This window comes from Lipophrys pholis (assembly GCF_963383615.2).
Source record: "Lipophrys pholis genome assembly, chromosome: 1".
NCBI lineage: Eukaryota > Metazoa > Chordata > Actinopteri > Blenniiformes > Blenniidae > Lipophrys > Lipophrys pholis.
In genome coordinates, this window is record NC_137635.1 from 4,999,469 (window position 1) to 5,016,144 (window position 16,676).

Below are 16,676 nucleotides of genomic sequence, written 5' to 3' on the forward strand. Positions count from 1 at the left end.
GGCAATTAATTGACACCTGGAAAGATGGTGCGCGAAACCTTCTACTCCAATTCAACTGACCTGGTTTTGATCAAAATGTTATAGTTTTTTTGCTTGAGCATGGTGATTGAAGTTATCATTCAAATCCTGCATGCTTTTTTCTTTTTTCCACACAATGCCCAAATCAGTTTTAGACGCACAAATGCATTGATTTCTCAAACCACTGTGTGAGGATTGAACTGAGAGGAAGAGAAATACACAGAAAGATACACAGTGAAAACATGCAAACTGCACAGAGTTTTAAATTTAATTCTAATGCTCATGTGAAATCAGTTTTCTATTTCTGAAACCCAAAATCCATCATGGCTCAAATAGAAAGCACATGCACTAAGCTGCACTGCACTGTAAAACAAACAAAAACAAAACACTTACATTGTCTAGGTCAGGGTGAACGATGTCGGCTCAAGAATGAGATTTCTCATTTAGCATTTTAGTATTTTATTACCACTGTACATAAAATACACTGAGCAGGATGACACAGGATTGGCTAACACCCACTACTCTCCTCTAACTAGATTGAACGGATACGTAAGTCAATGCTCAGGATGAATGTAACTTTGAATTTTAATTGTTATGCTAAGAAGTCTACACGGAATCACACAGCTTATTACAAATACACACACACACTCACGCACAGTGTGGTCCCATCTACCTAGAAAAGTAATATAATTTGCACAGCACTGCAAACGAAAAAACAAAAAAAAGTAAACATTATTTTTTGGCAGATTGTTGTCAGTGAAGTTACTCGTTATCAATATTCAGTTTCTTTTGAGTCTGAATAAGTGGAACTGTGTGAAAGCACAGGTAGCGTGTGCTGCACAGTGGTTGGCTTTTAGCCGCGGAGTAAAGACAACAATGGTTTTTTGTCAATTAGGGAGAAAGGGGGCAAGAGAGCAGTGAAAGAGAGAGCGCCTGGTGGCACAGTGGGATGCTTCCAGTAAGTCATTCATGGGAACTCCACACCACGAGTGTCCGTATCATACATACAGTCTTGCTCAATTGAAAACAGGCAGGAGAGAGATTATTGCTTTCTTTCTTTCTTTCTTTTTTTTTCCCTCACAGTGTTTAATAAATTTTACAGGTCAGTTATAAGGTTAACCCCTGAGGGAAACTAACATTTTACAGTTTGAGCTGCTAAAAGTTGCACAGCCACTGTGTTGTCATTATATCGCCAAACACAGGAGGAAATCGTAGATTCAAATTGAAAAAGAAAAGTTGGCGATCTTCCACTTCTGGAAAGTAAACTGCTGCTGAGATGAACCTATAGAGACAAATAGTCCTTACGAGAAGAAGGTAACATCTCGTCCTAAATGATGAAGTATTTTAAAATATTTTTTGAGGAAATAAATGTCACGACTCATCAATCAATGATCGATGCAATCGAAGTCACATACGGAGGAGTTAAAAAGCTTGAACACCCGTGCGGATATTTTTGCTGGTAATATTTTTCAAACGTTGTAAAAAGGTGTCAAGAAAAATAGAAAGTACTTTATCAAAGTCAACCAGTCGCACAAGGTTTGCAAACGCTAGCTATCAGGGATCGTGTAAAATACTGTACAGTAGCAATGTCGCAGGATGTACGTCGATTTCTCAAAGTGAAGAGAATCGGTCAGTCATTAATCTCATTCCTAAACTAGTTTAAAAATCCAGAAATATATTAGAAAAATCTGATGAAATCTGATTGATGCACGTAGACAGCGAATGCGGTTTGGCGGACGGATGCTTTTATGTAAAATTGCTGGTCTTTCCTGATCAAAAATAACTTGATTTAATTGCTCAAATCGATCATGAGGTGTTCGTATATCTGCGTTTTCCCCTTGAAGCTGGATGCAAGCAGAAACACTCTGTTGTCAATGGAGAGCACAGAGAACGCTCGGGGCGCCTGAATATTCAGCTCCTGGGATGGGACAAACTGGCCTCTCTTGGTGTCCCATTGGTAAACCTGCGTTAGTGAATAATCGCTGCCGAGGATGGCGTACTGCCAGTTGCCGATGGAGACGGGCTGGAACACCATAGACCCGCGGGAAGGAAATGTCTGGACCTCTTTAAACATGGCACCGTCCCAGCGCATCACCTTGGAGTCCCCGATGAATCTTGTCAGGCATATAAATAGATCACCTTTGAGAAAGACAAAGATTCAAGGAGACTGTTTAGTTTAAACAAGCCGGACCTGAAATAGAAGAGCTCACCAAAACAGTTTATGTAATCCTCAAATACTTGCTCTACCAGTAAGAGCTTAAACAGGTTCCCGTGAATGAACAGAGAAAAAGTGCAGATAGCATTATACAGCTATGAATTATGGAGAGATTTAATGGGATTGCCTCTTACAACCTTCAACATGGATGCCTTGTGAAATGCTGAGCGATCCAGAGTGATAAATTACAACTAAGACTGTCGGTCATAAATGCTTTTTATTAAATCAACCACATTAGGGATAATGTTGACCCTCATATTGAACACACAACATGCATTATATTTTAGCATTGAAGACTCTGTGAATTCAACATCACACTTTCCCAGTTCTTGTGTTTATAAGATAACAAATCCCTATTGTGTGAGTTGTGCTAAATAATAGTTAAAAAGCTCATGATTGGAGAATTCTAACATGGAATTCTTTTTTTTCTTTTTTTTGCCAAAGCATTGAAATTGTCAGTTATATCCTGGACAGTGATTTTCTAATTTGCTGTGTTTTTAGCAGTAATACTTAAATATACAGAAATCAGAGTCGTTAAAAGCCCCAACTCGCAGGGTTTGCACCAAACTTCTCCCCCCTGCTGAAGTTTTGTCACAAACCAAGTTCTAATTTATGTTTACAAGCCAGGTTTTCTAATCTTTTTCACATTGACAAACATTGTTTTGGCAATCATGTAAGTCTTTGTAAACAGTCTGCCACTGTTGTTATAGTTATGGTATATTTATCATTCAAATTCAACAAGTCAAGTAATAAAAATAAAAATGCCTCCTTTTATGTTTTTCTATTATAATTTCTACCCCCCCCCCCCAAAACAAAAAAAGGGGGGCCCTGCTGGGTAAAGCCTTACTCCTGATGTCCCAGATTCCTCCTGCTGCTGCACACCCCAAAGCACTTTGTGTCCTCCAGGGGAGAATCACTGCCTTGAAGACTGAATAGTGATAGCTACAGTATATAAAGAATGACAAACTAAGTCATGTTGGCAGATGATCCTTTTTTTGTGTGTGTGTGAGTTTTTTTTTAACTACAGTTTACTAGTGTGGTGCATGATCATAATCATAATCATAATCACGACGCACACGTGCTGGTATTCAAACTGCAGCTCTCACCTTTCACCACAAAATGCTTGACTGAGAAGACGTCCTCCATATCCGGGATGTCAGTCCTGCGGTCAAACAGTTTCTGGCTCCTGTTCCACTGGTACACCACAGGCCTCTGCGAGCTGCTGGATAAAATCAGGTGGGGCTTGTTGGAGATCTCCAGGTACTCCACATCTGTATCCCGGTACCAAGGGTGCAGCGACTGATGAGAGTAGAAGCCATTGCCGTTCCATTTGTACACTGTCGTGGAGCCAGCCTGGAAATTTAAAAAGACAATATGAAAAAGATTAAAAATAAAAATTTCAACCTGTGTCAGGTTTCTTTTTTTAATGTAATAAACAGATTTTTATTAGTCGAGATAAAAAAAAAAAGACAAAACAATTAGAGAATGACAAAAAATAGGCAGCAAATCGAGGAAACTAAATGTGTGTGCGCGTGTGTGTGTGTGTGCGTGCGCTCGTGTGTGTGTACAAACCACAAAGTGTCCCCAAGCATATGTGAGAGCATATGTGAACATTTGGCAATACAAGCCTAATCAACAGGAGCAGACGCAAACTGACATGCTGCAGAGAAGGACACCGGGGGAAAGACTGGCTGACATGGTGGGAACAGAAGATTAGAGGAGCTTAATTCATACAGGGTTTGGACACAAAAACACCTACACAATATTCTGGAATCACGTACAAGAGCTTTTAGTCTCGTATCTAAAAACAATATAGCGATCGGTTTGATTAGCTGGAAAAAAAAAAAAGTTCAGGGATATACAGGAAATATAAGACATCGTTTAAATGACAGCGTTTCAAGTGAAAACCCATCGTTTTTGTGTTTTCGTTTCAGAAAGGCTTTGCAATGTTTTGGAAAACGAGGAAATGGCTGTACGGACGAAAACAATGTTGTTAGACTGCCGGGCCACTAGTGGGTGCTCTTGGTTGTGTTTGTAATGAAACCATTAACAATCAAAGTACACAAACATTTGTATGGACAGACGACCAAGTTGGATTGTGGTGACTGTCAAAATAAAAGTCCCAGGAGAATATGGACTTGGAGTCATGACACTCTGGAGGCAAACATTGTTGTTATCGTCCATCTACAAATGTGCCGATAAAGTATTTACTTGTGGCATGCATGTGCTGTAGCAGCGTTCCCAGTCTGCATTTTCGAAAAGTTCAGTGACTCCGAGCACCGTTGTTGTGTAAACGTTCACCCAAAACTCCATGAATGTTTAGCATTTTCACTTTAAAAAAAAGTCATGTAAACAGAGCCCAAGTCTGCCTCACAGTACGAAGATTCAAGTTCAAGTTTCTTCTGTGTGCACGCCATGCTCGCGCATGGATTTGACTCAGTTACGTAAGTGTGAATGTGAGCGTGCGTGGATGAATAAATGTGAAAACACCAACCTTTGAGCTGTCGGCGATGACAAAGAACGACTCTCCATCGACCAAGAAAGTCTCGATGTCGTTGGGTTTGCGAATCTTCAGGATGTCGATGTCTTGGATTTTGATGAACTTGTTGGCAGAGGTGTCCCGCTTGTAAATATGTGAGCCGCCAAACAACTGGGCCACGATGACAAACAGGTGGTTGTCGATCACCATGGGCTTGCAGACAACAGTGGAGGTGCCTTGACGGGAAATGCGAAAAGGGAAAAAAAACCAAAAAAAACACAATAAACCTTCGATATTTAACAGATTTGGTGCAATGTGTTTTTCAGTTCACCACTTGATGCCATTAAATCCCAACACAAGGCCTTTATAGAAAGTCTGCATTGGTAGTGCTGTCAAAAATAATGCGTTCATTTAATGAACTGATTTAAAACGTTTAACTCGTAAAAAGTTTTTTTGTTAAAAATGCAGTTTTGTTTACTTCAGTTTTTTCTTTTACTCCTTTATCGGTGCATCCGTCTATGGGTGCAACACCTTGGCTACAGAGCAGCAGAATACTGAATGACATTATATATAATAATGTAAAAGTTGCCTGATGACTCGTTGAAATAAGCGAAAGTGAAAGTGAAAGCTGAATTTAACAACCGCAGAAGTAATTTTGCAGGAAAACAGCAGGTTGTCATGTTGACTGACCAGTAGCCACCAAACTGCATTAAATTTTTTTGTCCAAACTTGGAGAGTGAGTAACAGCATTCGTTCAAAGCTAAAAGGAAGTTATGAAAACAGTTTTGAATTTAAATTGTTTGTGTGTTGAGTCTACATTAATTCTATGGTTTTCCAAGAATAAATATGTATTACAAGCTAGAAAAATTGTGATTAATCACAAATAATTACAGAAAATTGTGTGATTAGTTAGTTTTTTTGTTTTTTTTAATTGATTGACAGCACTAGTAAAAGGTACATAACATGTCCAGAAAGCTTCACAGAATTATAATTAGTGACATGTAACTTTATTAATTTACTAAAAAATACCTGCACAGAATAAAGCTTACAAAAGTGTGACAAGGCACTTTACATCATTTCCACCAAAAACATGTTTAAACTACTGCCTCCCCTACATCTTTTCATTAATGACTACATGCTTTGTGGCATTAAAATGTGGAAACAATTTCTCAGAATACATTTCAATTTATCTGTTTTTCAACTCACTTTGGATGGTGTCATGAGTTCGGAAGGTCATCTCGACGTGATCCCATTCCAGGAAACTGCATGTCCCAGCAAAGGGCTGGGCAAACACGACATATTGCTCCTTACCAAAGGTGAATGCCTCCACCGAAATCGACTCAAACTTCATCGACTGATAAGAAGCAAATTCTGCGAAAAGAATGACATGAAAAAAAGACAAATATTTGTGTGACTGTGCAGGATTATCTCTGCACACGTATGTGAGGCGCTGACAGTGTCGATGAAGAGATGCTGGGAAAACAGAGAGCAATGGCTGTGAACAACAGGGAGTCCTACCTGCCGTGAGGCAGTCAAATGAGTGCGGCAGCAGGTCGTTGATCTTCTTCCCCTGGTGAACGGGCGGGCCGCTGCAGTAGATCTGATCCAAAGTGGCGTTGGTGTGGTGCATCCACTCCACCAGCCACTTCAGCTTGCAGTCACATATCAGGTTGTTGCCTCGCAGATCCCTGCGTTCATAGATCACATGTATTGGAGTAACAAGAGGATGTTTTCCGGAAAAGTGCAGTTCAGGCATGGACTATTTTCCTCCCTCCCTCCCTCGCTCCCTCGCTCCCTCTCTCTCTCCATCTCACATGGCGGCAATTTGGCTTCAGGCCAACACAGCCACAACAATCGTCTTATCTCCAGGGTAGCCTCCCTTCATCACACTCTCAGCTTGAATAGCTATTAACTTTAGATGAGTGTATTGAATCCACAGACACAGACATTATTCCGGTTGATTGTTTCAGTGGGACCAAAGCCAGGATCTGACACTTTTCTCCATAATTGACTTGTTTACCATTTGTTTACATTAGGATTCCAGCTTCTTAACCCAAGCTTTCCTCCTCTCTGATTTGGATTATCATCTACTTTTGATTGTCCCCACTTCCCTCTGTTGTGTTTTATTTTCCAAAGCTGCTCATTTAATTTTTTTTTAGCACATGGCTCTGTCGTTTCTTTCTCATCCTTTTGGACTTCTTTTCAGTGCGATGATCTTTAAAGATTATATTTATTCTGCCATGTCATGAGAAGAGAGAAGATCAAGACTAAATTCTATATTCAGCAAGTCCTCTTCAGCCTCATGTCACAAACCTAAGTTGAAAACATTACACTCATATGTTTTGAAATCAATTCTAATCAAACTTACAGTGGATGTAACAGAAGCAAGCAGGAATCAATAAAATAGCAAATGCAATGAAAGAGTAGGATCACATTTATATTACGTTCAGGACTAATGAGCATGTGAAGATAAATTGTATTGAAATAAAAACTCACACTTTAGTCAGAGCATCCATTCCCTTGAAAACATCCTTGGGCAGCGTCTCAAGGTTGTTGTAAGCCAGACTCCTAATCAACAAAGAGGAAAATAATACACACGGTGATTAGGTTAGAAGTCGACTGTGTGTCTGCCGACGATGGATGCCGCTTTTCATTGGACGTCGGCATGATTGATTTGAGGAGGTGGAGGAATAAACACAAAATAACAAGCAACCAGTCTCGGCAAAGTAAAGATCAAGACACAAATCTTCCACTCTCATTCTTTTGGCACGGCGCAATCAAATAACAGGTGCTTGAAATTATCAGCAGTGAAGTGGAAGAGAGCCAGACAATCAGTGGCGGATTGATTCTGTTGGATGTTAATATCAGCCATGCCAAGACTGAAAGCCCATATCACTATTTTATTTGTTGAACCACCTCACACAACCCTCCCCTTTGCCAGGGACCTTAAGTTTCTTGTCTCTCTGCCAGCCAAGTAAAGACCGAGCAGCGAGGACAGACACGACAGGGACTTTTCATTTGTGACTGAGAGACTGAACTCTCAAACAGAGCGAGAGGCGAATGAAATGAAATGTCAGCCTAATTCATGAAAGCTGCATTATTTATTTGATACAAGGCCTTTCCGGAGACGAGAGACCATTTTATTTAAAGTTTGTGCAAGAACGCTCTCTCCAAACAGATTAGGTTAGAGCACAGTGGATAGGACTCCGACAGGACGCCAGTCTCTGCCCTTTAATAATGTATTTAATGTGTGCGATGCATTTAAAGTGCCCTGCGATGCTGTTTATTCATCTATTTTGTGTGGAGTTTGTTTACTTTTCTAAGTTAGAAACTCGGTAGGAATGAAAAGCAGTAATACACCAATAATTCTGAGTTTATTGTAAATAGATTTTTATTTAATTGCTTGATTTTAAGTAGTTTCAGTCACAGATCAATCACCCTGTACTGCAGATAGTCTTTGCATGCAACAGATTCCAACCAGCCAACGCTTTGATTTCTGATTTCTTCATATATCAGTGTTTTTCTGCAAGCGTTTATATTCTTGTTTTGATTCCTTAGCCTGTTGCTTCTAGTTACTGCAATGAAAGTCGTTAGTAAAGGAGAATAATAAATAAAATTTGTTGTATCTATGAATACTTTTGCATTGCCACTTCACTCCTATCAAGTCACTGTTGACATTATTTGGCATGTACGTCTCATAACCACACTTATTTATAACTATAACATCTAAATACTTCTAAAACTACTAGAAAGTAGAGAACAAAAAATTTGTGCTACATATACCACAAGCTGGAAAAAAAAGTTGAAATTGACGTTTTCGTTTGTGTATGTCAAAGAACCGTACCAAAGGGTTACGACTTTTCGTCACCCTTCCGTTTGGGACCCGGACCGGACCAGACTGGAAACTACTGTTGCGTCACGTATCTGCGGCGCTCACAATCCCGCCTATATTCTAACCGTATTCTCTGCGGTGGAAACGCGCAACAGATTTGGGTCTGGGTATGCTTCACTGTACCGTACCATACCGGCACATTCTGCGCAGTGGAAATGTGGCTTGAGATGAAGGACACATGTCATTAGTTTTTTCCTGCATTGCGTAAGCACAAAATGTGCAAAGGTCAACCTGTTCAGGAGTCGAATGTTGATTATCGGTCACTGGGTTTGAGGTTACAGGACAGTTATATTTAGACGTGACCTGGAGGTCGCTCACGTTCTCTGCTGCATTTAGTTTTGGCACGCTTAGCGCTTCATGAAGTGTTTGCGAAAGCGGGTCTCAGAGGGTGTTGTCTGGCGTTTCCCTGCATAATGTGTTCCTCGGCTTCATTACAGGCTAATGTTTCCTTGGACACTGTTACTACAGACCCCGTGCTTTAATTATCACATTCACAATAGAATCTGTCTACACAAACTAATAAACAAAAACCCGATTATGAAATGATCTTTCCAGACATCACTGTGCTACTTTTGCTGTATTCATGCCTCCGGTCACTACTTAAACTAAACTTTAAAGCATTTTTTTTTTGTTTGTTAAAGAGGGGATTAGTTTTTCATATCAATAGTAAAATGACCATAATAATAGAGCAATATTGTAGGTTATGGATGATCTTAGCTCCAGGGGTCGAACACATCGAATCAATACATCGACACATTTGATTCGGAATAAGTTCTATGACAGATATCCTGATGCAACCTGATTTTAAGAGCCTCGATAATGACCTGCAGCGGTAACCCATCAGCAATGGGATTTACCTTTGGGCCGCCACTACCCCTATATAGACTAACTCAATCTCGTCATCGAGAATATGCAGCGAACCAATCTGCAATTGGAATTAGATGTCCAGCTCTGCCCTTCAGTAACCTGATCCAGCTTCTCTCTTCAGCCACCTTGGGAATTGACCACTGGCAGCAGCAGTCAGTTCCGCTTACCGTCGCAGAGCAGACGGGTGACAAAGTGATCCGGTGACAGAAAAGGTAAATTTATGCACAGTCTGGAAGAAAATGCCATGAATGTTAATATGAAATTACATTTTCCTCAAACTGCTGCATTTTGAAAAAAAAGTCACTCTGCAGAGAATGCGACGATGCATTCTGTTAGCATCGGGAAGGTAATCACGACCGGCGGGGAAGTAATGAGATAAAGGAAAGCCAGGATGGAGAGCGAGGTATAGAAAGATCAAAGGAAGAAAGAAAGAATGCGAAAGGATAATGAAGACTTATTTCCACATAAACAAAAATAAAGTAAGATACTTACAGATGTATGAGTGTTTTCAGGCCCCGGAAAGCGTGTGGGGATATCAATTCAATCTTGTTGTTTTCAATAAATCTGCAAATGACAAGAGGCGAAGGAGAATTCGTTAAACGTATTCACACAAATTACACAAAACTATAGTGTCACCTTGTGTGACCCCGTGAGACGATTTATTTAATGGATGTACAAAGGGAATTATGTCAACGTAAAGGCACGTTTTACAGCACTGCATGCATTGAAAAGTATTTTAAAGTATTCTACAAGTTCGGAGCTGAGCTGGGAGAGACAAAAAATAAAAATAGTTAAGTTGTTTAAGAAGTTGTTCAAGTAAATTCTGTATAAATGTGTTTGTAGGTCGAGCATCAGCCTGTATTGAATCTCCAAAATGTTATCATACATGCTAACTGAGTGAAACTTTTTAAACTTTGGACTGAAAGTGTGTCTGATTAATAATAATAAGTGGCATAACGAACAAAATCCAAACAAGGGAAGAGAAAGTACTTACAGGTATTCAAGATGTGGTAAACCCATGAATGCATCCTCATCAATGAGGTCGAAAGAGTTTGCCGTAAACAATCTGAGAAAGAAAACACATTTAAAACACACTCAAACATTTCTCTTTATATTTCTAAACTGAATTGGCATATCGGCGAATTGGATCTGGGCTCCGTTTTTTGGTGTGTAGAACAGATCAGATGTGATGTTTACTGGAGTCGGTATGACCTTGGAGAAAGTGAAGACACATGACGCCAGGCTTGTTTCGAGGCAACAGCTTTCTCATATTTATCCAAGCGGGCGCATGTAAGAAGTAACCGCAGCACAAGCATGCCGATTTGTCGAGGCTGTCTCATTTCGCGCATGCTGCTTCTTTACGTGGCGTCGCCCTGTGGATGTCAACATTTTACCCAGCAGAGAATAATACCATGGAAAAACAAGAAGAAGAAGGGGAACTGGTAATATAGAAATCAGGAAGATTCCTTAGCGTGGTTGTTGTTTTGGGACCAGATATTTCATATCTATTTCAGGTTGATAAATCTTGGTATGTGCCAGCTCTTCAGAGCAGCGACATTACTTCTGAAAGTAAAACGGATAAACAGATGCAGCGTGAGACTGGAGCTGACAGCAGACTCATTCAGTGTTTTCACCCACAGCGTGCGGTTACTGCCTGGATGAAAACAAGAGATATTCTCACTTCCTTCACGAGCGGACAAGAGAAACGGCTTCCTCTTCATTGTCTCTGATGCATTTATTTGGCTGTTAAACCACGAAATCCTCCTCCTCGACAACGTCGAACACACACACACACACACACACACACACACACACACACACACACACACACACACACACACACACACACACACACACACACACACACACACACTCAGGAGGTCCCTCCTACCCTGAACCATCAACACTGTACGACAGCAGGGAGAAGGCTAACAGGAAAAACACACACCAGCAGAGTGTGTACGAGAAATCTGACACTTTACCATCCTCGGGGCAACTCATGGGGTGACATTTACTACTCTGTCTTTACTGTGCTCCATTATTCCTTCTGTGTCCTTGTATCGTCTCACAATATGACAACACAGTGGAAAAGGGTAGTTGTTTTTTTTTGTGGTCTGTAACTTAGTTCAAATTGAGAAATCGCAATATAATATTTTATATATTTTACAGATACTGAAATGTTTCATGTTTTTTCTGTTAATCTTGATCAAAACACTGTGTCTCAACATTGTAGAATATTTCATGTGATCAGATGCCTGAAAGTCTTATATATATTATGGGTGTAACAGTAACCAACACATTTTTTATGTTTTTATGTTGAATGTTAAACTTTTTTAGGTAAGTGGTTTGAAAGGCGCCTTTGAATAAAATGTTTTATTATAATTATTACAAACTGTTCAGGAATAGTTTACTTTTTTGAGATATTTTACCATTATTGTTTTAAATACTTATCATTTTATTATGATTATTCGTATTATTTTCTTTTGCCACTGTTCTACTTATTTATTGGCCAGTTGCTGCTGTAACAGTGGGCATTTCCCCATAGTGGTAAAAAGAAAGAACTATCACATCTTATCGTATGGTGTTGTATCTTGATAGCTATTTATCTTTTCTCTGTATTCAAATATAAGCTGATGTTACATTGAATTCAAACTCAAATTTTTAAATTCAGAAGTGCATTTTTGCATGAATTTTTTTAATTAATTAATGTATTTATTTATTTGCCTTCTGTTCACTTTATAAACACTGTACATATCATTTTATTGTGCCTATTTTATATGGCTTTTCTATTCTATTTTACATTTTACTTCAATTTTATTCTTTTTCATTCTTCACTATTTATGTTTTCGGCGTCGACCGGACCTCAGGAGCTGAATTTCGTACCAGGTCATGTGAAAACGTGGAACGGTATGACAATTAAAAACCCTTGAACATATTGAGCAAACTGTTAATTCAGTATATATTTCTGTCGTTAGCTTGGCGTAATCTCTTAAGTCCATGGGGGGTCTTACACTGGGTGACCCTTGCACCACGAGTCGGCTCATTTTGACCACAGGGAGGCCTCCACTGCTTAATGAGGGTTAACACAGTGCTCTTCACCTCAGCAGTAAATAATACCAGCTGGGGCCAGAATCCCTCATTCACCGTCTTCAGTTACAGCCAGCCTCCCTCCGGTCACGAGCCTGTCCCTCCAACGCACGGCGGCTCCTACCTCCGCCTCCATCTGACAGTTGGTGCACGTTCCAACCGACTCAGTGTCATCTGAGCATATGAAGGAGCTGATGCCAACAAAGATGCTTCGCCGAGACAAAGTGACGCTTGGCGATAGCGCGCTATTATGTACGGCGTGAAGTGTGATTAGAGCGCCGTCGAGCCCGCCTGGCTGTTAATTTGTGGATTTGCATGGACAAATTTGCTCAATAGACTCTTGCCCTGCGAATATGCATAATGGACCGGGGCTGTTAAGTGAAAGCACTGCCCGAGACAAACCACACAATTTTGTGCATGACCATCACCAGGCTGCTGCTGCTTCTGTGTGGGGAATTTTTCAGGATAAGAAAAAGAAGAGTGGAAAAAGAACACAATCTTTGTTTATCTCTTCCCACTCCATCTCTACTCAACACACACACACACACACACACACACACACACACACACACACACACACACACACACACACACACACACACACACACACACACACACACACACACACACACACACACACACACACACACACACACACACACACACACTGCTTCTATCTTCTCTGCTCCTGCTGTTAGTTGGTGTAGCCATGTGGTATATTGCATAATGCTGACACCATTACAGAGAAGAGAAGCCCCCCTTTAAATCTGCATATTAGCCTCTAGACAACTTCTAAAGGGAGACAGGCCTCATTGTTTACTGCCATCCACACGGGATAGATAGATAGATAGATAGATAGATAGATAGATAGATAGATAGATAGATAGATAGATAGATAGATAGATAGATAGATAGATAGATAGATAAATAGATAGACAGATAGATAGTACTCACAGCAGTTGTAGGGCAGGTGTATGAACAAAGCTTCCTCCAGTGATTTCATTGAATCCAGACTTGACAAAAGATCTGATTAAAGAGGGGAATACATTATTAAAGAGGAATCCATCAGGGAAAAAAAACAAAACAAACATTTATATACAGCTAAAGAAAAGCCCATGAAGTACTATCACCATAAGTCAGTTGGAAATATATTGCATTCTTTGGAGTAATTGTTTTGGCACGATTAAATCATCCATCACTTACAGCGAGACGACGTCCGACGGGAAAGTGTGAGGCACGGATCGGACGTTCTCACACAGGGCATTATCTTTGGTGCAGGTACATCCAGCGGGGCATCTGGGCTGCCTCACTCTCCGACCGTCCGCCACAGCCGAGCTGACAGCGAGCAGCCCCACCAGGAGCGTCCATCCTCCCCAGCCTCTGCCCGGGTGTCCCATTCCGGCGGCCAACGCATGCAACTTCCCGGCCAAAAAATAAATATATAAATGAATAAAATATGCGAGGAGCAGCCGGATAGATACTATTTGTTGTTATTGTTCTTCTTCGCCTTGTCTATGAGTGGATGTTTTCCTCAGGCGCTGAGATGCAGGCTTGTGTCTATGCTGCCTGCGTCTCAATAGGAAGGCACCCGTCCAGCGGATTGGTTCTGCAGGGCGCACGATTACAAATGCGGGACAAAAAAAAAAAAAAAACACATCAAAAGAAAAAAAAATCCTAGAAAAGTGACGCACGACGCAAGAATCTGTCTCCCTCCTTATTTCCGCTTCGAGAAAAGTTGTATTTTGGATCAAATGTGGTGGCCATGAAGGATTATTGAGAAAGAGAAAGAAATAAGGAGAGGAAGAGAGAGATGGGGAGATGGGAGAGGAGAGGAGGAGGGGGAAGAGGAGGAGGAGGAGGAGGAAGGCCCCAAGGTGCGCTTTTTTTTATCAGCTCTGCCAGCTATTATTCATGCGCGCTTCAGAGCCGTGCATGGCTAATGGGAAGCTCCTATTCATGAGGCTCTGTGCAAATGCACCTGCCCCACTCATTCACATGCCTCTTTTCTTCCAGGCTTTGGCATAGTAATGATTCTGAAAGGAAGACAAGCTGCCACAGGGGGGGGCAGAACCACAGCCTACAATTCCTGCACATTTCCCTATAAAATAATAATAATAATAATAATAATAATAATAATAATAATAATAATAAGAAGAAGAAGAAGAAGAAGAAGAAGAAGAAGAAGAAGAAGAAGAAGAAGAAGAAGAAGAAGAATCTTTGTAAAAATGTATGTCTCTTTCTGTCAATTCCATTCTTATATGCTTATACTAGTCACCATTTACCGGTAGCCTTATATATTCATATTTACTTTTACTGGTCAATTGTCTTATTGATATTTCAACTTACACTTAAAGTGCAAATAATTTCCCTTTGGGATTGATAAAGCATTTCTGTACTATAAGTAGAAGTAGAAGACAGTAGAAAAATAGACTTTATTCATCCCCAGAGAGGAAATTCAAGGTTTCCAGCAGGTCATAGGGTTATCATCATAGTACCCATAAAAAAGAAAAATCACTGTTACAGACAATAAAGAATTAAAAAAAAAAAAAAACTGCAAAAAAAAATAAATAAATAAGGGGATTCGGCATTGTAATAAGTTAAATAAAGAATTAAAATATAGTCTATAATAACAATAATACAAATAATAAAAAAATAAAATAATAACAATCATATGACTGACTCGAACAACTTAGCAATCCATGTAAAGTTAGAAAAAATACGCAAAAATAGAACAAAAGCAGTACAAATTAAGTAAGGAAAAGAATATATAAAAAATAAATCCAAATATGAACTGAATTTATATATGCCAGTCAGTTTTAGATTTAAAGAACTTTCTATCAAAATAAGAACGAAAATGAATATTTGAAACCTGCCCCGCACTTCCCATCGTCCTCGACATCCTACATCCAGTCCAATGTTGAATTCAGTGGGCTGAAGGAAGCCCTGAAACACTGTACTTTTGTTCCTTGTCCAAAGTGAACTCTCACCCCATGTCTCATAACTCATGAACTGAATTATACCCCAGCATCCAAACAGCACAATACCCCTTTTATGTGTCATCCACTATCTCAACGCCTACATACATCCCTCTTGTTGTCCCTCAGTGGAAATTATTGATATGAGCTCATAATTGGTGATTAATCAAGAGTAGCTAGGCTGTTTGATCCTAAATGAAAGTTATTGTCTCATGTTGAAGCCACATTCTTCCTGTTACGTTCAATGGACCATTCACCAAGTCATGAGAAATGATAGACTTTTCCCAATAGGATATTAGATAATTGACGAGTTAAGTCTCCAATGTGGATAAATGTCAGTGTCATTGACAAATAAGTTTTGGCAAGAAGTTTAAACTATATATTTTTTAACTTGTTTATGAAGCTTATGTCAGTCTGCATTTTCTTCAAGTCTGTATTAAATTATTAAAGCTTTTGTAGATTTGTAAGCTTAAACATAATCAGAGGTACAGTAGTTTTTTTGGAAACATGGCATTAAGACAAACTTTTGGAATATCCATCCATCCATTCATCTGGTCATCATCCCCTTGGATTATTAGAAAAAAAGGAATAATAGAAGACATTTTAGAATAAGTGTCAATGTTATAAGCCAGTTTGTAAGGTTTTTAGGGCAGTAGAGGTTAGGGGTTAGAGAAGCTGACTTGGCATTAGGAGTTCACAGGTTCAACTCCTACTGTAGACAGGTCACCAATGTGGGTCAATGAGCAGACCCTGGATCCCCCACCAGCCCCATGGAGCGCTGTAATGTGACTTCCCACTGCATCCTACTAATAGAATGGGTAAATGTGGACTAAAAGAGAATTTTCCTCAGGGGATTGATAAAGTATGATTTACTTTAGAATAAATTAGTTCAAAAAGATTTTTTCTTTTAATTCAACCATCTAAATGTAACTTTCAGGTATACAAAACAATGTAGAGGCAGTCCATAGTCAATGCTTCCTTATGTCTGAAGTAAGACAACACATTTCCAAAATAATCTGTAAACAACAACAACAATAATAATACTACTACTACTACTACTACTACTACTAATAATAATACTACTACTAATAATAATAATGATAAAACTACGTTGTATTGTCTGTTATTGAAATTTATATCGCA

General features: G+C 39.6%; 1 protein-coding gene across 2 annotated transcripts; it reads right to left on the bottom strand.

Moving 5' to 3' along the window:
* Positions 1 to 463: 463 nt before the first annotated feature.
* lgi1b (leucine-rich, glioma inactivated 1b) lies at positions 464 to 15,491 on the bottom strand. Of its 2 annotated transcripts, XM_080460288.1 has the most exons (11): positions 15,428 to 15,491; positions 13,762 to 13,976; positions 13,513 to 13,584; positions 10,466 to 10,537; positions 9,964 to 10,035; positions 7,209 to 7,280; positions 6,231 to 6,400; positions 5,919 to 6,083; positions 4,728 to 4,948; positions 3,340 to 3,586; positions 464 to 2,157 (listed from the first exon to the last, which is right to left on the bottom strand). In XM_080460288.1, the coding sequence occupies exons 1-11, from the start codon at positions 15,455 to 15,457 to the stop codon at positions 1,808 to 1,810; spliced, it is 1,686 nt and encodes a 561-aa protein (XP_080316414.1). In that variant the 5' UTR covers positions 15,458 to 15,491; the 3' UTR covers positions 464 to 1,807. The 2 variants fall into 2 exon arrangements, with proteins under 2 accessions (XP_080316414.1, XP_080316413.1); XM_080460287.1 differs by lacking the exon at positions 15,428 to 15,491 and having other exon boundaries at positions 13,762 to 14,384.
* Between the last annotated feature and the right edge of the window lie 1,185 nt (positions 15,492 to 16,676).